General features: G+C 39.8%; 1 protein-coding gene across 2 annotated transcripts in view; it reads left to right on the top strand.

Annotated features, from left to right (window-relative positions):
- The window catches only part of BARD1 (BRCA1 associated RING domain 1), a 63706-nt gene that overhangs the window by 35514 nt on the left and 5922 nt on the right, over nt 1–22270 (top strand). For both annotated transcript variants that reach the window (XM_038422419.2, XM_043505702.1), the window contains 3 exons: nt 10117–10225; nt 11668–11803; nt 14243–14335. In XM_038422419.2, coding sequence (XP_038278347.1) covers nt 10117–10225; nt 11668–11803; nt 14243–14335 — 338 coding nt within the window. The remainder of the gene's footprint in view (nt 1–10116; nt 10226–11667; nt 11804–14242; nt 14336–22270) is intronic.

The raw sequence follows: 22270 nt of genomic DNA, 5'->3' as shown, positions 1-22270 counted from the left end.
ACGGTCGAATCGTGGAAGTCAACGAATGGCTACGCAGGTGGTGTTGGAGAGAAGGCTTTGGATTCTTTGACCATGGGATGGTGCTCCAAGAAGTAGGAGTGCTAGGCAGAGATGGGCTCCATTTAACGAAGAGAGGGAAGAGCATCTTCGCAAGCAGGCTGGTTAACCTAGTGAGGAGGGCTTTAAACTAGGGGGAAGGAGACCAAAGCCCTGAGGTAAGTGGGGACGTGGGATACCGGGAGGAAGCACGAGCAGGAAAGTGCAAGAGGGGAGGGCTCCTGCCTCATACTAAGAAAACAGAACAAACAGCAAGTTATCTCAAGTGTCTATACAGAAATGCAAGAAGCCTGGGAAACAAGCAGGGAGAATTGGAAGTCCTGGCACAGTCAAGGAATTATGATGTGATTGGAATAACAGAGACCTGGTGGGATAACTCACATGACTGGAGTACTGTCATGGATGGATATAAACTGTTCAGGAAGGACAGGCAGGGCAGAAAAGGTGGGGGAGTTGCATTGTATGTAAGAGAGCAGTATGACTGCTCAGAGCTCCGGTATGAAACTGCAGAAAAACCTGAGAGTATCTGGATTAAGTTTAGAAGTGTGAACAACAAGGGTGATGTCATGGTGGGAGTCTGCTATAGACCACCGGACCAGGGGGACGAGGTGGACAAGACTTTCTTCCGGCAACTCATGGAAGTTACTAGATCACAGGCCCTGGTTCTCATGGGAGACTTCCATCACCCTGATATCTGCTGAGAGAGCAATACAGCGGTGCACAGACAATCCAGGAAGTTTTTGGAAAGTGTAGGGGACAATTTCCTGGTGCAAGTGCTGGAGGAACCAACTAGGGGCAGAGCTCTTCTTGACCTGCTGCTCACAAACCGGTAAGAATTAGTAGGGGAAGCAAAAGTGGATGGGAACTTGGGAGGCAGTGACCATGAGATGGTTAAATTCAGGATTCTGACAAAAGGAAGAAAGGAGAGCAGCAGAATACGGACCCTGGACTTCAGAAAAGCAGACTTTGACTTCCTCAGGGAACTGATGAGCAGGATCCCCTGGGAGAATAACATGAGGGGGAAAGGAGTTCAGGAGAGCTGGCTGTATTTTAAAGAATCCTTATTAAGGTTACAGGGACAAACCGTTCCAATGTGTGGAAAGAATAGTAAATATGGCAGGCGACTAGCTTGGCTTAACAGTGAAATCCTTGCTGATCTTGAACACAAAAAAGAAGCTTACAAGAAGTGGAAGATTGGACAAATGACCAGGGAAGACTATAAACATACTGCTCGGGCATGCAGAAGTGAAATCAGGAAGGCCAAATCACACCTGGAGTTGCAGCTAGCAAGAGACGTTAAGAGTAACAAGAAGGGTTTCTTCAGGTATGTTAACAATAAAAAGAAAGTCAAGGAAAGTGTGGGCCCCTTACTGAATGAGGGAGGCAACCTAGTGACAGAGGATGTGGAAAAAGCTAATGTACTCTGTGCTTTTTTTGCCTCTGTCTTTACGAACAAGGTCAGCTCCCAGACTACTGCACTGGGCAGCACAGCATGGGGAGGATGTGACCAGCCCTCTGTGGAGAAAGAAGTAGTTCGGGACTATTTTAAAAAAGCTGGATGAGCACAAGTCCATGGGGCCGGATGCGCTGCATCAGAGAGTGCTAAAGGAATTGGCGGATGTGATTGCAGAGTCATTGGTCATTTATCTTTGAAAACTCATGGTGATCGGGGGAGGTCCTGGATGACTGGAAAAAGGCTAATGTAGTGCCCATCTTTAAAAAAGGGAAGGAGGAGGATCCTGGGAACTATAGGCCAGTCAGCCTCACCTCAGTCCCTGGAAAAATCATGGAGCAGGTCCTCAAGGAATCAATTCTGAAGCACTTAGAGGAGAGGAAAGTGATCAGGAACAATCTGCATGGATTCACCAAGGGCAAGTCATGCCTGACTAATCTAATTGCTTCTATGATGAGATAACTGGCTCTGTGGATGAGGGGAAAGCAGTGAATGTGTTGTTCCTTGACTTTAGCAAAGCTTTTGACACAGTCCCACAGTATTCTTGCCAGCAAGTTAAAGTACTATGGGCTGGATGAATGGACTATAAGGTGGATAGAAAGCTGGCTAGATTGTCGGGCTCAACGGGTAGTGATCAATGGCTCCATGTCTAGTTGGCAGCCGGTATCAAGTGGAGTGCCCCAAGGGTCGGTCCTGGGGCCGGTTTTGTTCAATATCTTCATTAACGATCTGGAGGATGGCGTGGATTGCACCCTCAGCAAGTTTGCAGATGACACTAAACTGGGAGGAGTGGTAGATACGCTGGAGGGTAGGGATAGGGATACAGAGGGCCCTAGACAAATTAGAGGATTGGGCCAAAAGAAATCTGATGAGATTCAACAAGGACAAGTGCAGAGTCCTCCACTTAGGACGGAAGAATCCCATGCACCGCTACAGACTAGGGACCGAATGATTTAGGTAGCAGTTCTGCAGAAAAGGACCTAGGGGTTACATTGGACGAGAAGCTGGATATGAGTCAACAGTGTGCCATTGTTGCCAAGAAGGCCAATGGCATTTTGGGCTGTATAAGTAGGGACATTGCCAGCAGACCGAGGGATGTGATCGTTCCCCTCTATTCGACATTGGTGAGGCCTCATCTGGAGTACTGTGTCCAGTTTTGGGCCCCACACTACAAGAAGGATGTGGAAAAATTGGAAAACATCCAGCAGAGGGCAACAAAAATGATTAGGGGACTGAAACACATGACTTATGAGGAGAGGCTGAGGGAACTGGGATTGTTTAGTCTGCGGAAGAGAAGAATGAGGGGGGATTTGATAGCTGCTTTCAACTACCTGAAAGTGGGTTCCAAAGAGGATGTATCTAGACTGTTCTCAATGGTAGTAAATGACAGAACGAGGAGTAATGGTCTCAAGTTGCAGTGGGGGAGGTTTAGATTGGATATTAGGAAAAACTTTTTCACTAGGAGGGTGGTGAAGCACTGGAATGTGTTACCTAGGGAGGTGGTGGAATCTCCTTCCTTTCAAGTTTTTAAGGTCAGGCTTGACAAAGCCCTGGCTGGGATGATTTAGTTGGGGATTGGTCCTGCTTTGAGCAGGGGATTGGACTAGATGACATCCTGAGGTCCCTTCCAATCCTGATGTTCTATGATTGTATAATTAGGAATTTTCCACATGGGGTAGATGGTAAAAATGTAGCACTGAGAGCTGATCTTTCTTTTTCCAAGAAGGTTTGGAAACCAGGGGAAAAAATGATTTACATTGGCCTGCTGAATAAAAATATCATGGCTAGAGGTGTTTAAAATGAGGCATTTAGAACATGTATTATTTATGGTGGATACACATGTGGATACAAAAATTTAGCATTTGACTGCCTAAATTGGAGACGACAAATGAAAAATCAGCCTTCTCAATGCTTTTGAAGCTCTCCTTAATTCTGCATACATATCTGCCTTATCATATATTCTTTCCTTCTCTCTGATTCCTTATTTCCTGACTAGGAGGTTGTCCTTTCCCCTCACTTATGCTTTGCTCTATTGTTACTGTTACCCCATATGCTGGAACTGTATCTGTAGGCTTGGCAAAATTTGTTTTGGATATTTTTTTTTAATTTCAGTGGATATTATCAATGTTTGTTTTAAAGCACTTTTTTCTGTTTTTATTGGTTTAAAGTTTTCACAGTTGTGGGAAATAATAGGGATCAGACAAAATAATTATTTAATGACAATAGATGTTGAGATTCAGAAAGTTAAAGCTTTATTGCTCTTAAAATATACATTGTCAGCACCACATGTCAGAATATATGAAGTAAATATGCTTAACTCAAACTCAAAGGAGTTCTCAAGCAGCATTTTTCTTCATTTGCCTATCTGTAAACTTCAGTTATTATCAATGGAAATTTTTTTTGTTGGTTTGTTGTGTACAGTGAAATCAACATTTACCGATTTTTAAAAAAAATTGAATCCTTCTAAGCCTCCAACTCCATGACGGAAAAATATTCTCAATCCCTGTTGTGCCCTACCCTGAGGCTGAACACTGCTCTCTGCACCAAGTGCACTTTTCCAAGTGCACTTATTTAGCTTGAGGCCAATGTCAAGCTCTACCTGTTGTGGTCGGCCATGTAACCCTTATCCCTCAGTAACAAACATCCTTGGAATTTTACATTAAGATCCCATTAGACTGGCAGTAGCCAGTGGACTCCCAATGCCCTGGAGTTCAGTAGTGTCGCCCCATCAAACAAACTCCAGTGCTAAGGGTCATCAGCTGCTGTTGAGGAGCTCTTTGACTTTGTGGTCCCACAAAATCCAGCACGGAAGGTCCTGAGGGAGTCAGCTGCAGTATCATATGCAGTATCACTCTCCGTATTGATTTAAGCATCAGGCTTGAGGTGCCTTCGAGGGTCTCTGTTCTCCAGCACAGTGATCCTTCCAATATTAGATTTAGGCTCTCTTTAGCCTTAAGTGTGTTCACCATCCGTCAGTACTTAGATAAATAGCGGATATCCTTTTTGCCTCAAAGGATACATCTGGCTCTTGTAGACCTAAATTAACCTTGAAAAGTCTAATTTCACCCTCATTCAAAAAGAGGTATTTATTGGAGCACTTCTGGACTCTGGATTAGCAAGAGTAGTACATCTATTTTACCTAAAAAAGATGAAGCCACTAACTTCAGCATTCTATCAACAACGAATAAGAGGCTAAAGTTAAGGTTGAGGAGCCCTTTGTTTAAAAGGAGACTCTTCTATGTACTCTAAACTTGGCATGCTTACATGGATTATCTTGAAATGTGGTGTGCCTTGGTGAGGGTGATCTAAATTTGGAGTTATTTGAGCGAAAGGTCCCCCCCCAAAAGCTTTTCTCAGGTTTTTCTCAAGTTGATTCTACTTACACTTTTTTCAGAGTAGCAGCCGTGTTAGTCTGTATCCGCCAAAAGAAAAGAAGGACTTGTGGCACCTTAGAGAAATTTGTTAGTCTCTAAGGTGCCACAAGTCCTCCTTTTCTTTTTACTTTTTTCTGTTCATACCTGGGGGGCAAACCATGGCTCTGATTTTGCCTAAGGTGTCTCAATCACTCGACACTTGCCCCAGTTAGTGCATGACAACGATTGCCCTCTTGGGAAGGCAACATTGAAGATAATGTTCAACAAAGTGTTAGGTTTGAACCTAAGGTTTATGCACCAAACGGATTACACTGCACACATGTAGGCAAAGTATGCAAGAGGTTGCTACCCAGCCCATTTTCACATGACCTGGGTGGCTCAAGGGGCCATGCTGTAGCCATTGAACCGTAGCAACACCCGGGTATTATATGTTCAGAACCCACCCAGAAATCTGAAAATGAAATGTATGCATGTTGCTCCAATCTGCCTTTGTCAAAAACGGCTTTTGTTTTGGGGGGAAGTGGGCAGGGAAATGTGATCTGAATATAGCAGAAAATTCAGAAATTATTCAAAGTATATTCAAAAAGAAAATAAATTACACATGCAAATACTTGCTCGGGGAAGGGGAGAAGAGTGGATTGCATAGGAGAGGGGTTGTGGGGCACATGTCAAGGGATGGGACACTAGGAGTTGGTGGCAGGTTGAGTAGAGGGTATTAGGGGTGTGGGGCCCTGTCAAGATCCCATTCCTTCCTCTGTCTGTGCTAGGATCTGGGGGCTCTGCCCCTGTGCGGTTGGTTTGAGATCCTCTTCTTGCTCCCCATATGTGTGGGCCAAGATCTTGGGAGGCCCTGAAGGTAATACAGATTTAAACCTGAGTACCAGGAAATACAAAGTTAAGGTACACACCATCCCTGTGTGGAGTGGGGGGGCTGGAGTGGCCTGGAGGGAAGGTGGACTGAGTGGGCCAAGAGTGTGGCAGAGGAGCCTCGGCCAAAGCAGGAGCATAGGGAGTCTGTTGGGTTGGGGAAGAGTAAGAGGTGTGCGGGGCTCCATGTACAACTCAGGCTACAAAAATCAAGGAGGCTGGCGAGCCTCCATTAATCTGCCTGATGTGTATGCAGCAGCCGGGTGTGCCAGACTTGTTATGTTCTAACAGCTTCTAAAGTGCTATGGATTAATGGGTCAGGAATGGAAGGGTGAGCTGGGAATGGTGGTAGGGGAGCCTGTATGTTGTGGGAGAGGGGGGAGTGGAAAAGGAGAGACGCGTCTTTGCTCATGTGCTTAGTTACTATATCTGCCATGTAATGAAACTGTCAAGTTCTTGATTTCTCTCGCTGTCCCTGTTAGCAACTATACATGCAAAAGTTTCAAAGCATGACCATTATCCCTACTCTGTTATAGCAAAGTGTATAGAGGTGGGTATTTATGATTTCACACAACCATGTTGGGCCTAGTGGAGAGAAAAGTGGACTGGCACAAGATGCCATTGGGCAACATTAACTCAGTTAATTGTTTTTTGTCAATGAATATAATTAATGGTTTAATAGAAGGTAGCTCTTATAATCCTGTTAAAAAAAAGACAACGGGTTTGTTTTACAAGTCTAGTTGATAAAGACAACTGTGTTGATATAGTAAACTTGGATTTCTCCCGGGCTTTGACTTACGACCACATGACATTTGATTTTTTTTAAAGTGCATTATATAGAATTAACAGAACACACATTAGATGGATTAAAACCTGGATCACAGACAGATCTCAAAATGTAGTTAGAGAGATGTCACTGAGCAGGGCTGTTTCCAGCAGGGTCCTCCTAGAATCAGCTCTTGGTCCGATCCAATGCTTGGTCCAACTCTGTTAAATATTTTTATTAGTGATCTAGACAATGATATAAAATGTTTGCTGGTGAAGTTTGTAGATGGAATACAGATTGGTGGGACAGGTTACTGTTGTAGAGCAATCTGAATCACTTGGCTAAATAATCACAATCCCACCAATGTGTTCTAATCAGTCTAATCAAGGTAATAGATCTGGGAATTAAGAACACAGGTTATCTACAGTAGTGGTTCTTCCAAAGGATACATCAACTCATCTAGATATTTGCCTAGTTTTACAACAAGCTACATGGAAAGCGCTAGCGAAGTCAGTACAAAGTAAAATTTCATACAATGACTTGTTTTACTACTTTATATACTATACACTGACATGTAAGTAGAATATTTATATTTCAATTGATTTATTTTATAATTACATGGTAAAAGTGAAAGTGTAAGCAGTTTTTCAGTAATAGTGTTCAGTGACAGTTTTGTATTTTTATGTCTAATATTGTAAGCAACTAGTTTTTAAGCAAGTTGAAACTTGGGGGTACACAAGACAAATCAAACTCTTGAAAGGGGTACAGTAGTGTGGAAGGGTTGAGAACCATTGATCTACAGGATGAGAGATTGTCTTGGAAAGCAGTGACTTAGTGGGATTTAGGGCTCATCATAGATAATCAACTTAATGCGCGCTCTCATTGCAATCCTGGGGCATAAAGATCTTATGGAAAGAAAACCCACGATACTTTCCTCTGAAGCATCACATTGATCTAAACTAGAGATGGGACACCAGGCTGGGTGGACCACCTGTGAGGTAATACAGAGAATCCTTTCTAGATGCCCAGCTGGTACGTCTTGCTCACATGATTGGCAGGGACCTTGCTGGGGGTGGGGCATACCACCTTCTGTAGATAAGGTGTGGTTTGCATGCTCCGATCATCTGGGTATATCTCACCCAATTATTTCCTGCCATTACAGGGGCCACAGGCTTTGGCACATTTAGCAAAATCTATACCCTATGTTTATTCAATGTTACAGTTGCACAATTAAAATAAAAATATATATCACAAAATATTCAGCATGTGTAACATGGCCCAGTTGTGAAAACCTGAGGTCTTGCATTTTCTAACATTATTGTACTTTAATTGTTTGACTTTAACAGTACGTGAACATCCCTTATTTTTTGTCATCTAGCAATATCAAGCTTAGGCAATGAATGCACTGGTAAAAGGCGAACTTAAAATGCTCTTTGAGACAAAAAATTCCTAATTGTCATTAAACCCCAATTAAATACAATATGAAGACTGAAACAGTGCAAATTAACACACTGTGTAATAAGGCATATAGTTGTTCTTTCACTTAGTTGTCAAGAGTTGAAGCCCTTGGGATTCTTTTGCAACAATTAATGACATCACTATCACTCTATGAAATAAAAAAAGCATACAAAGTGATATGAAATTTAACATTTTTAAAAGCTAGGTTCAGCCATCTGGTGTAAAGATGATGATTTTAATGCATATGCTAATATTTATTTCTCTTTTGGACCTTTTTGAAGGAACCATCTTACAGCAGCTTGATTTAAATATGGCCTTAATTTAAAGAGAGGCCAAAGCCTACCCTGATGATGCATGACAAAGCAGGAACAGCATGGTAGTGTTTAATGGGCTGCAATTTCCAGGACTGGACTGAGGTGTGACCAGTTATCTTTTAATCTGTAGCATTTGTAATACGCCAACTCCCAGCACATTAGAAATACAGGAGAGCTAGGGGCTGGCAATATTGTGAAATTAGGGTGTCTTAGCAAAAACCCGTCCAGAATCTTTGACCAGAGATTCTCTCTGTTAAGTTGCGTATACTAAAGAGCAATGAAAAAAGTAGTAGTGCATTTAGGTTAGAATGATCATACAGCTTTGATTTCATTGTTTTTTCTTGGTTAAGATTAATAATACAAGGATCTTTCTGTTTATGCCAAATCATGTAACTATGCTGAGGTACTTCCACATATGGACTAAAATCAGATTTCCTCCTAGATACAGGCTTTATATGGCAGCATATGGCTGTCCTGAAAAGATAGTGCTATAGTGACACAGCAGTTTTTGGACCTCTTTAGCTCTGCTTTTTCTATTACCCTTTACTCTGTAACATGGCATAACTGAGTCACTTCATTCCCATCGTGAGCTCTTACATTTCCTTTTAAGATCTAGGGCCATGTAAGGTGGAAGGAAGAGGAACAGCTGTAGTAGACATTGTTCCTACAAAGGACAAAGCAGGTACAATGCCCCTGGGGAGTGCTAGTGAGACCAGGCTTGCCAACACCAGTTATTGTACCTGTTCTGCAGCTGCAGGCTTTTTCTCCTCTAACTACTGTCCTGCAGCTATAAGGTGGTGTGGGGAGGAGACAGATGTCATGGCCACGCTCAGACATGCCCATGGTTCACTACAGGTACAACTATCCAAATTATAGCTGGTGAATTATGTGGGGAGTAGGAGGTTTCCTGCATGCCCCGTAGCATGAGTAATCACGCTAATTTCTCTCTGTGTTGGCAGATTTGTCACCTGTGACATACAATAGCAAACCAAATAAGAGAGAGACCAAAATTTGAGTTGATGCCTATAATAGAAAGCAATCTTGGCTAGCTGTGGGAGCCTTATGCACATGGGTGTTTTCTGTCACAGTTGTGGTCTCATTAACAGGCCTCTTGTAGTACATCATATAGATCAAAATATGACACTGTTCTGTTTGAATTCTGGTAGCTGGATTATTTGCTAATGGAATATTGAATGAGGAGAAAATAGCATTTACAATAAATCCTTGGTCTGGGCTTGATTAGTATCTCTAACCTACTATATAGAGACTTTCAGTATGTCTTTTATAGTCTGTAGTAGCTAATATGGATTTTTGTACCTAACTGTGTATTTTTTTTATACTTGCTAGCATATTTTTTTCTATATCAGCAGCATGACACGATGTTGGTGGATTCAAGTGAAGACCTTGTATGCCTGTTTTACCTGTATATTTGTTTGTATTTAACTTGTAATAATCTGTTGGAACTTTCTATTTGGAATCAACATGCTTTTTCTTCCCTGGTGACGTGATTGCAATTAAGTGTTACAAAGCCAAATGCTGGCTGTTGTGATAGATATCAATGGGTGAGCAGCAAAACATTTAACAAGGGCTGTGGTTTATTTAACCTATCATTTGGTTGTAAACTCTCTTACTTTTCATGTTGAATGTAGCAGCTTGTGATTCTGAATCCATCTGCCTTTGATGCAATTCTTGAATCTTTTCTGTGTGTTTTAGCAGAAATTGCATATTAGTAAGAAGATGGAAAAACTATCCAGATAATGCATCCAGTTAGTTAAGAATCACGTCACACATTTTATTTACTTAAACCATCTGTGCTTGTTTTACCAGTAATATATTCGGTCTGCGCCCTGTGGCCTACGCAGAAACTGAAAAGATGAAGTCTGTGCTAATGCTACCAATGAAGAATGAATCATATTCATTTAGTCAATGCGGGGAAGTAAGTGTTTCTAAAAATCAAATCCATCTTGTGAGCCCTGAACACTTTGGACCTAGGGTAACTAGGGCATCTGGCTTTACAGACAGGTTAGAAATGGGCTGGGAAAAATAGTCCCAGTCAAACTTGTAAAACTCTCCAACATTCCCAAGAAGATTTCTGTAACAAAAATGATATATAGAGAATGGGGTATGAAGATTTTATATGCAAGACTGTGGGGTCATCTGGTTCCCAAATACTGACAACCTTTATTCCACATCGTGTGTTGTCTTCCTCTGTTGTTTGTTGTTGTATACACACATCCAGCAAAAAGACACACCTGTTCTTTGCTCTAAATGCTTTTACACACTTTAAAAGTATAATAGGCTATTCCAGTATCTCCCATCACCCAATAATTAAGATGTTTTCAACTGCTGGGTTATTACACATCTTTATTGTCTTCTGCCAGAGGCCTCTCAGTTTCTCACAGCTGGAGAAAACAAATTGGCCTCACTGTGTGCCTTAACAGTCACAAATGTAGGACTGTGTGTGGGTGCTGGTCTTATTTACACACACGCCCTTTTTCCCTGCTAGAGGAATGTATAGAGGCTTTAGGGTAAATGAAAATTAGACCTTACATATGTATTTCTCTATGTACCCATAAAATGTAATAAAAATATTTACTCTTCATTGTTTAGAATGCCCTGCAAGACCTTTGGGGTTGGGGGGAAGGGTGGTGCCTCTTTGGACAAACTGACTTTGTGGCTGTCTTTGATATTGTGTCTTTGTAGAACAGTTTCAACTCTTAGTGCCTCATTACAGTAAAATTTTTATACCATTTGTAAGCTAATGTACAAACATTTATTCATATGTTTTGTGTGTCCGTGTTTGTATGTCTTGTGTGTGTATATATAAAAAAATATTATGGTAGCACCCAGAGGACCCAATGGGGAAAAAAAAAAAGCTATGTTGTGCTAGGCACTATACATTAAGGGTAATTTTAAAATCTTTATCCTTTCATGCCCCAGTTTATTTAAAATGTTGATTTAAAATTTCTGAGTGTGTTGTTTTTCTTCCGTAGCTTTATACTCAGTAATTGCTATTAGTAGGGACTATGTGGTGAGTTTCTTGTCACATTACTCTGACCTATGGAAGTTAGGCATGTACTACAGCCCGTTTGCTGAAAGCTGCTACTGATTCAAAAGGTCCCCAAGACCGAACTTTTAGTTAATTGAAAATTGCTTTGGTATGTTACATAAATTAACGAAAGTATCTACAATGCCATAGCATTCCCTCTAGAGCTAGTTTGTTACATATAGATTTATGTATGTGTCCTGTAAGATGCCATGAATTATTCATTTCAAAGACTTATTCTTTATTTAATAGTCTGTCAAATAGATTAGTTGTTTTCTTTAAGTTCAGTTTAGGAAGGACTTTAGCATTTTTTTCTTCTTGTCATCACACAGCAAGCAAGCCCAGGCCACCCTAGAGAAGGGCCTGTTGTTTTACTGGGAAGCAGCCTCAATTCAGAGCAACAAAAATCACTGAGCAAACTCGCAGCAGTTCTGAAGGCTAGAAAATGTGTTGAGTTTAACAGCACAGGTAAGTAAGCCCACGTTGGAATGTCTCTTAGGTATGTTTTAATGCTCACTTTGTACAAGTTATACATTTTAGCTATCAAGATGTTAACTGCATAATGTTTTGTAGATTGAAATAAAACTTCAGGTTCCAAGAATGATATAGTATTTATGCTTCTAATAGGACTGAAGCAATATAAAGTTTCACATCTATTAGCCCACAGCCTATGGGTACTCTTTCTGAAGAGAGAGAAGCCTCTGGCACAAGAGAAGATGTGAGCTTGCTGGCAACAAAAATGAGTTGGCTAGAAACTTATCCTTTAAAAGGAACCAACCATCACGATACTAACTCTGAGTTCCCAGCTTCCTAGTGCAAGATAGGCAGAATTCACTAAATGCTTATATTTTGCCCCAATTACATTGCTAGCAGGGTACCATGCCATTGAGGTGTTAGTATAGCCCTCCTTAGCTTACCTACTGCTCTTGGAACCTTCCACTCAGTTCTTCTGGACCACAGCTGGTGAAGGCCTGTAGGACCTCTGTGTGTCTGCCAGTCACCAGTTTGGCCGTTTCCATCCATATCTTCATACATCTGATATCCTTCTCCCATAACGGTCCTTCCCTTCTAGGTAGAACCATGAGCAACATTTCTGTTTGTGAAGCTGTTTGCCTTGGGTGCTTGTTGCCTAGTTTTTTGTCTTTGGGTTTTTTGTTTTTCTGTTGCATTTCAGCACCAGTGTGGCTGGTGTTTTGCCACTTACTTTGCACTTTGGCAGCAATTTTTGGGTAACACATCGGTGCCAGCCTCTGCATTTGTGCTGGTGTTATGGATGCTTAGCACCCTGTTATTGCTCCTGTAGTTCTGATGCCTCAACGCTACAGCTCTAATTTTTGCCATGCTTCAGCACCTGTCTTGGTGCTCCCATGCTGGACCCTGGAGAGCTCTGCTCTTGCTCTGATTCCTCAGCTCCTTGCGTTTCTGGCACTTTGCTGCATCTTTTCATCTTCTGTTTTTTTTCTTTTGTTTTTGCGTCATTTCTGTTACATGACATCTAACATGGAGGAAGAAAGGGATATAGCAAAGGTACTTCACCTTTGTTAGTATTGCAGGGCCATGTCTACAGTACATAAGGTAGCAAATATGGTTATCTTCCCTGGACTTTACCACAATATCACATTTTGCCAGATGTCACCCTGAGTACTAAGAAAACATGGGAAAATACTTCAGGTCTGCCTCAACACCCCGGAAACGCCTATCAATCTGCATGAAGCCAGCCTGGTAAACCTGCTGGCTTAGGACTCCGTTTTTGTCTTGTTTGCTTTGGTGCTACCTGCGTTCGTGCAAACCCAGCTCCCCTCTCCTAAGCCCATCATTAGTGGGATGGCCTCGTCAAAGTGCTTGAAACCACCACCTTCAAAGCTGAGGCTGCAATTGGGGCTCCTCTGCTTGGAGTCACTGGTGCAATGCTTTAGCTCATCTTAGGCAGGGCCTCTCCAGAAGGTGAGAAGGGCTAAAGAAGAAGCCAGCATTTCAACATGCTGTTGTTAAAGTCTCTAACTCCAGGCAGCTGATGTTATTCTCCTTCCTCATTTAAAAGAAGAGAAAACATTCATAACAGTTTTGGTTCTGGCCCTAGAGTTGCTATCTGTTGCACTTTTACTTTACTTGAGACATCTCTTGAGCTTTATTACACTTTTGGAGTGAGAATCCTACACAGGTAGTATCTTTAGAGAAAGGAAACTTACTGATCTGTAACTCTTCTCTGAAGATAGTATTGTGACAAGTTATTTTACCTGCCATCTATCCTCAGAGTTTCAAGTTCATCTTTACTAAGTTGATGATGAATAGTTACATTTGTTGGATTTTTCTTTTTTTGAAGCATTCTCTTGATCCCTTTTATCGATTTGTCTTATTCCTCTTGAGAGCTTTTCTACCTAAGCAGTATAGAACTGACTGGAAGATTCTCAGGCTGTGGCTAAGCTGATCATGTGTAATGGAAATGCTTAGAAGGGGCCTGGCTCATGCTCCACCGAACTACTGTTGCATGTAGAACCTGAAAATCTTGAGCTGAGGCAATTCCACCAGTTTTGCATTAAGGTACTAACATCCAGTAGTGAGAATCCTATTGCAATTATACCTTTGGAGGAGAAGTAGGTTTATAGATCAGTAATGCTTTCTTCTCTTATAAACTACAAGGCTACACTTACAACAACTAAAAGGTGACTTTTCACAGCAGATAAAAATATTATGGGTTTTCAGTTATAACACCCACTTGCACAAGTTTATAAAAAGAAGAGTTTAATTGCAGTGAATGAAAACAGATTTTGAGTTTGGGGAAGAATGGCTGCTCATAAATGGTGAGGAAAGAGTTCGTAAATTGTGGGTGACTGATTTGCAACAAGTCTTATAGATCTGGTTATTTTAGGTTTGTCGGCTTTCTTACATGTGTAACTTTTATTCTAGTGACTCACATCGTTATCGCTGATGATCCAATGCGAAGTACTATCAAAGGCATGCTGGCCATTCTGGCTGGATGTTGGGTCCTGAAATTTGAGTGTAAGTATTTGAATAGGTGGAATGTTTATTTTTCAAACAAATGTATAGTTTGACCTGAGGATTAATATTGTCTGAGAACTTTCCATTCCTGTTTCAGAAACTTGTTTCAAATATGGACATTGGCTTAACCTAAACTATGGGGCATTTTAAATTTTGAGTGACAAGAATTAATGTAATTAATTGTGATTACATGTAATTACTCCATCTGCGGAAAATGTGTAATGCATCATTGTTAATCAGATACCAGTGAAATAGTCATCCCCCAAATGTAAGGAGGGGATGAATTTGTTTATTGCTCAGCATATTAGCAATAGTGCTGGAATGCTCATGGTAAATGATCCGATGTATGTGTTTAAACATTTTAAATGGCTGTCGAGAAGGGCTGATTTGCTATAGTAGTACAAGATTGCCTGATCAGGAGAAATGACAGGATGACTAGTTACCAGCAAAAACCAGTCAAGCTTATGGCCCCATCCTTGTATTCCTTATGCTTTGCATAGCTCCCACGGAAGTCAATGGAAAATTTTGGTGCTTTAGGGGTACGGGATCAGTGCTTGTTAGCAATATATAAAGCAGTAGTTATACTATCCAAAACACCTCTGCATTCAAGGACTTATATAGTCCATCTAACAAAATAGTAACTTCAATGAAAGGGCAGATGAACAAATACCTATATAGTATACATCTGACTTTATTAATTCCCCTTCTAATTTTTATATTGTGAAAACCCTTCTTGTTCTGCTTGACTTCTCTGGGGAAGGAACCCCTCTTCTCCTCCCTTCCCTCCCCCCAGTCCTTTATAATTAACTCGTGTGCGGTTTGTCTATCAATTGAGAATCCATAGAGAGCTTTCTTCAAGTGGTTTCAGGAGTGTCTTGGATGATCAAACATTGGATATGAAAACTCATCTTTACTCAATAGGGACTCTTCAAATAACTTAGCAGCCTAAATTTTTCAAGTGGACTACTGAGTTTGGGTGCCCAGCTTAAAGGGGACTGATTTTTTTCTAAAATGATGTCCTTTAAGGTGTCCCAAGTTGGGCAGCCAAAATCACTAGTCACTTTGGAAAACTTGGGCCATCTGCTTCTAATGTCCATGTAACTTCCTAACATCCACTTGATTTCTTCTCTGTTCTTTTCAAATGGCACATTGGTTAAATGTTCCCTTGGATACTTTTGATATCACTTATTTAAAACAGATTATGTTCATCCCCTGTATCTATAGCTAATTCAAAAAGAAAAATCTTCAAGGAGTCTTGATACTGCAATCTGTTACAAGTATGAATAGTTTTTCATTGACTCCCTCTGACGTGATAAATGTTGATATGCCCAAACCAACAGGTTGATTTGAGTATCCAGGACTAGCTTCAGATAGTTTGGCTGCTGAAAAGTAGTGGGGATTTGTGGGACAATTATGGTACTGTAGATGTCTGGCTGCTTAGAGGTTACACATGGGCAGGAAGATAAAACCTCTATGTGGCTGGAGGTAACAAATTTCTGAGGGGTTAGGAGCCAGGCCTGGGTTTGCAGAGTTCATATGGAGTTTCTTCAGTAATTAGAATTCTGTTTCACTGAGAATATTTAAATCTAACGTTTCCGTGGCAGATCTTGACTTTATCAAAGCTACATACAGGTCGTTCAGGAGGTTTGTTAATTTTCCAGGTTAAGTATCCTCCTCTTCTCCATCTCAGCATTTTCTGGTCAAACAATATAGAAATTAATACATAATGATGTCACCAGTACAGGATTATCTTTTCCTTCTATTGAGCTCTAGGGAGAAGTTGGATTTTTCTTGCAGAGGTGAGATTGAACGTTTGTGAGAGAACTTGGTTGTGTTTTAACTTTAGAAACGTAACAAAAAAAAGTAAACGCAGTCTGTACAGAAATCTTTTTTCCATAAACATTTTAATACACTTCTTTGTTTTCTGTTGCGTTTTATTTAATGTGGTGGTAAAGTACTGATGATTATACTTCTGGATGCTAATGCTTATAGCTTAGTAAGCAACATACTTTTTAAAAGCAAGTGCTTCTCCTCCCTACCGGGAAATGTTAGTAATAACTCACGGGGTCTGATGCAGTTAAGTGCCTATAATTAACAACACCATTCCATCGCTCCCACCAGTTTGTTGTTGGTCTTCTTCAGAGTCATTTACAAATTAAAGATTGTTATAACAAATAATTGGATGCCTTCTGATGAAACATTTATTAGGAAAAAGGATTTTACTTTGCTCTGCTTTTCATACTTTCTCCTTATTTATCATTGCTTTCAGGGCTTCTGTTTTAGTAATTGGTTACATCCACTTAGATGAGACATAAAAATAAACTTTTTAAAAGTATGTCCTTACTCTGGTGTATTTCTCTTGACACTGTATCTGTATCAAAGCCATTACAAATAAATTAGACATAAGAAATGTTTGTTTTGCTTAAATTTTTAAGCCAGGACTTCAAACTTGGGGTCCACTTCAAAACTCACTGAGTTAATAGAAAGATCCAGTATTTCACTTGTGAAAATATTCCCATTGTGGCACATGTTAAAATTGTTTCCCAAGTATGTTCTTTAAAGGAAATTTACATTATGGCCTGAAGAGTTTGTTCATGTCACAAAAAAGATACCTGCTTTATTATTTGCGAAAAATATTTTAATAAAAATGTATATTTTTCTGTATGAACGCCTCCATTACAGCAGCTTTTCATATCTTTGTGTAATAAAAGCAATCTCCTTTCTCAGCTGCCTGAATCATTCTATATCATCATGCAGTATTGGAGATTGTATATTTATTTTAGAATTATGTGTAATCTCCCTATATATTTGCTTACTAACCAGCTGAATTTGGAACTTTCTAGTGAAAGTGCACTACTCTTATTTGGACTAGGGACAAGGCCTGCTACTACTATAGATGGCCCAGAAACCTCAACAACCATTTGAATTCCCTTTTGGCTCTGACTGGAGGCTGATGATGTAAGAGGGGTAATACTGTGCAAGAAGTATCTTCAGAGAGGAAAGATTTCATAGTACCTATTGCCAGTTGCTTATTGTCTATACATTTTATATGTACTTAACACGCTATTGGCAATATCTCCATTTTCAGAGCAGCATAAAAATTAATTGAGACACCATTGTCACCTTGCCCTTAGCCAATCTTTCATTGCTTTCATTATTTTATTGCGTTCATTATTTCTGGGACCTTAATAGAGACAGAAAGTAGCATATCCTCATCCTCCAGTAAGTATGTTGAGATTAAGTTTCAAGTATTACTGAATTTCATCTCTGTTTTTTCCGAAATCAGAATTTGATTAAAAACAGCAAAATTCTTTAATATCTCTGGATTCACTCTTTTCTCCCTTTTTCCTAAAAATAAATAAATAAAAAAAAAGCTTGACTATTTTTCATTCCCCATTTAAATAGATGACAATCCTGATGCATGTTCTTGTTATAATAGCTACTATGAAGTCAGAAAAATGCATTCAAGAAACACTTTCATGTCAATGCACACATCAGGAATATGTAGCTTTAACTATACCACTCCAATCTCTACCTTGCTTCACAAAAATATGTAATTTTAAGGAGTTTTTAATTATGAAAAATGGTTTCAGAAACCTTTTTATGTTTTTCAGTTTGAAATCTGATCTCGTGTTTCTTCCAAGGTGCTCTGGATACTAGTAAGACTGCTATGCTTAAGGCATAGGCCAACCGCTTTGTCAGATTCTGTTAACTGCAAAGGCTGCTTTTGGTCCAGAATTCCTACTTTCTTTTCCCAATCAATTCACCTAATCAGTTTCTGCTCTATCTGCATGGAGACCCCTATATTTCCATTTCCAGTGTCCCAATATACAGGTAAGTGAACATTTTGCCATTGCTGCCACAACTAGACCCTGGGCTGTTTGATACTAATTTAGCTGTGCAATAGCAGCAGTAAAGATAAAACATCACTTAACTTTTTAGAAAGTTTTTTAGGATGGTAGTATCCTAAAAGATTTAGGAACAAAATCTGTGCTTAATTGTACCTAGTGTAAATCCTGCATAACACCATTAAGGTCAGTGCAGTAATTTAGGTCTTATGCCACTGTAACAGTGGATGAATAAAACCATTCTCATGTAAATAGCCCTGGCTAATGCAAATAGCTTCACTAAAATCAATAGCCTTGTTCATGTGAGTAAGGGTTGGAGGATTGTGTCCTCACCTTGTAAAATTTACAAATTGCAGTTTCTTAATTTCCATGATCTGGGAGCTACATGAACATGAAAGGTAGTAATAAAGGTAAATTAGTGCGAGCATTCAGGCAGATGGTGCATTGGGAATTTGTGGGAAGACTAGAGGCAGAAATGATTCAGGGTAAACAAGAGGAACAGTGTGAGCAGCAGCACCTGTATGAAAGAAGTCTGTCCCCTCCTTTCCCAAATGTGGGGACATTAACACACAAGCTTACAACTTCTAATATTTAATGTTTATAATGCAGTAGTGCCTGGACACCTACTCAGGGCCCCATTTGCTAGATGCTGTGTGCACACAAACAAAAGAGTCTGTGCCACAGAGAGCTTAAAGTTGAAATAAGGAGGGTTTAAAAGGATTACTTTTTGAATGGTATGGATTTATATCTTTAAACCCTGGTTATCTCTAAGATGAACAATTAACTTTTTTTTATAAGAGCAATCATGCTTCAACTTGATCCTTCATCAGACAGATACTCAACATGGTTTACTAAGGAATGGACACCCTGGTGTGGGTTACTGTACCCCTAGAGTATGATTCCAATCCCTTTGAAGTGGGAGGTATTCTTACTCTTTTGAGTAGCTGATCCAACAAACTTTAGTCACAGCAGTTACAGTCATCAGGATGTTCCCCAGCACAGATTGAAAAGAACCTGTTAAATGAATATACATGCCCACCCCAGAATTGGCAAGGCCTTAACTTTCATTGATGGTAGAAATGCAGAACGGATCAAGATTTTGTATAAAGGAATCCTGATTGCTGCTGATTGAGTGAACAAATTCTACTCTCTAGCAGGTCAGTCCATTGTAAGCATTGGCTTATTTTAAATCTGTTCAGAAGGTATATATTAGAAGTTAATAGGGGTATGTAAACATTATGAAAACTGTTTAGGTTTATTAAAAAACCTATATATAGTAGAGCCAGTTTGGGGAGGAAAAATCAAAATGAAAGAGGGCACTGTTGTGTGCCTCATGCAGAATCTATAGTTTTCACAAGGAGAGAATATAGTCTATCCCCCTAATGCTTGCCTACTACCACCACCACCTTATGAAAGTTTGAAAGAGAGATCATCTTTTAAAATTCAGTCGTCTGTTATGGATTTGTCTTTGTTTTCCCAGGCTTATCAATTCGGGGATGGACATCTTATTAGGATCTGTTCTAGGGAAGTGAAGTAGCACTTTAATGATGGATTGTGATGATGATTGCTTTTTAATTGGGACTATAGCTAAATTCTGGTTTGTGATGACTCATTCAGCCAGTGTCTCAGGATCAAATTCTCAGCTCTGGTCTTTCAATAAGGAAATTGTGAAATCACAGATCATATGGTATTTTCAAAAGTACTCTGCATTGGCCCAACTTAGCTCCCACTAGATTCAAAGGGAGTTTTACACGCGACTTCAATAGGAGCAGAGTTGGGCCACCACTGAGAACTTTTGAAAATCCTTCTCTACGTATATAAATATAACTCAATTATTTATTCAGTATAGTATTTTATTTCATTTGGTCTCCTCTTAATCAGGATGACTGGCTGAATCTGGTAGAGGGGTTATTAAAAAGGAAACTACCATGTTATTCTGGCACTCGTACATATTTCTGTATAACTGGCTGAATAAAGTGGTTATCATACAGCAGACAGCAAGTTCAGCTATATAATGGTATTGTCTCGTTGTCATCTTGGCTTTCCAGTCTATTTGTATTACTGTAGTATATAGCAGTGGTTATCAACCTTTCCAGACTACTGTACCCCTTTCAGGAGTCTGATTTATCTTGCATACCCCAAGTATCACTTCGCTTAAACTACTTGTTCACAAAAATATAAGTGTCACAACACACTATTACTAAAAAATTGCTGACTTTCTCATTTTTGCCATATAATTATAAAATAATTTAATTGGAATATAAATATTGCACTTACATTTCAGTGTGATATTTGAGCCTGTGTTTCACTTGTGTGCTTTGTCATGCTGGGAGGGCAGTGAATTACAGTTTTCACAGTTGCCGCTTTCAGCTCCTCGTTTTAAAACTGTCCATTTTGACATCACAACCATATACGCCCCATGACAACTTCAACCTCATTAACGTGCTTGTACACATCAGTAAAGACATAAAATACCTGTCTAATACTGTGTATATACGCATGTTACATTACCATATAATTTAGTATATAGAGCAATATAAACAAGTCGTATGAAATTTTAATTTGTACTGACTTCGCTAATGTTTTTTATGTAGCCTGTTGTAGAACTAGGCAAATACCTAGATGAGTTGACATACCCCTTGGAAGACCTCTGCATACACCCAGGGATACGTGTACCCTGGATTGAGAACCACTGGTATATAGGTTTCAGAGTAGCAGCCGTGTTAGTCTGTATCCGCAAAAAGAACAGCAGTGGGCTGTAGCCCGTGAAAGCTTATGCTCAAATAAATATGTTAGTCTCTAAGGTGCCACAAGTACTCCTGTTTTTTTTACTGGTATATAGGATGCCACTATGCTAGGCACTGTACATAAAACAGACAGTCCTGCCCAAAAAAGTTTAGAATCCAAGTACCCTGTCTCCTGTACTGAAATGGTAGGTTCTTTAAGAGTAGGAATCATCTTTCTATGTAATTTGAACTGTGTGTACCACAGTGGGGCTCTGTTCTATAATTGGTGCTTCTAGGTGCTATCACAAAACAGTTGTTGTTATAATGCTCTCAGAGGTGCAGCCTTCCCTAGAGTAATGTGTTCAGTTCTAATCATCCTAGTTAAAAAATGATATAGCCGAAACAGTGGTCTAGAAACATGGGAAGACTTCTGTCTGAGAAGAAAAAGATTGAGACTTACAGAACACTCCAATAAGAGGGGGTCTGATACAAGTAAACATAATTAACAATATGGAAAAGTATTTTGGGGTTTGTTAACTTTTCTCATATTAGAATCTGAGGATATTCAATTGAAGTAGTTTCAGAGTAGCAGCTGTGTTAGTCTGTATTCGCAAAAAAGAAAAGGAGTACTTGTGGCACCTTAGAGACTAACAGATTTATTTGAGCATAAATAAATGCTACAGCTCACTTCATCGGATGCATTAAGTGAGCAGTAGCTCACGAAAGCTTATGCTCAAATAAATTTGTTAGTCAAGAAGTAAGTAGCTTTAGAGATACTTACGGAGGAGAATGTCCACAGTTAGTGTTTGGCTTATATGCTAAAGCAAAAGGGTTTACAATTTTTTTATTCTCATAGGGTTTGGAAGAAACTTCCCCTATGGGCAAATTATTCCATAATTATTTGTATTAGGATTTCTTGCACTTTCCTCTGTAGCATCTGGTCCTTACAACTGCCAGACAGGATACTAAAACAAATAAACCACTTCTCTGATCTAGTATGGCAACTTTAATATTTCCTTCACTTCTTTATGCATTCTTGACAGGTTTCAGAGTAGCAGCCGTGTTAGTCTGTATTCGCAAAAAGAAAAGGCGTACCCATGGCACCTTAGAGACTAACAAATTTATTAGAGCATAAGCTTTCGTGAGCTACAGCTCACTTCATCGGTTGCATCCGATGAAGTGAGCTGTAGCTCACGAAAGCTTATGCTCTAATAAATTTGTTAGTCTCTAAGGTGCCACGGGTACTCCTTTTCTTTATGCATTCTTGTCTCTGTTGTTATCCTGTGTGTATTGTCTGTTCTCTTCCAAGCTGTACTGTTTCCTTACCACCTATTAATTACGTTATTTGACAGTAAAATAAC

Source organism: Dermochelys coriacea, chromosome 11 (genome assembly GCF_009764565.3).
Source record: "Dermochelys coriacea isolate rDerCor1 chromosome 11, rDerCor1.pri.v4, whole genome shotgun sequence".
Lineage (NCBI taxonomy): Eukaryota > Metazoa > Chordata > Testudines > Dermochelyidae > Dermochelys > Dermochelys coriacea.
This window is presented reverse-complemented; position numbering and strand designations above follow the sequence as displayed.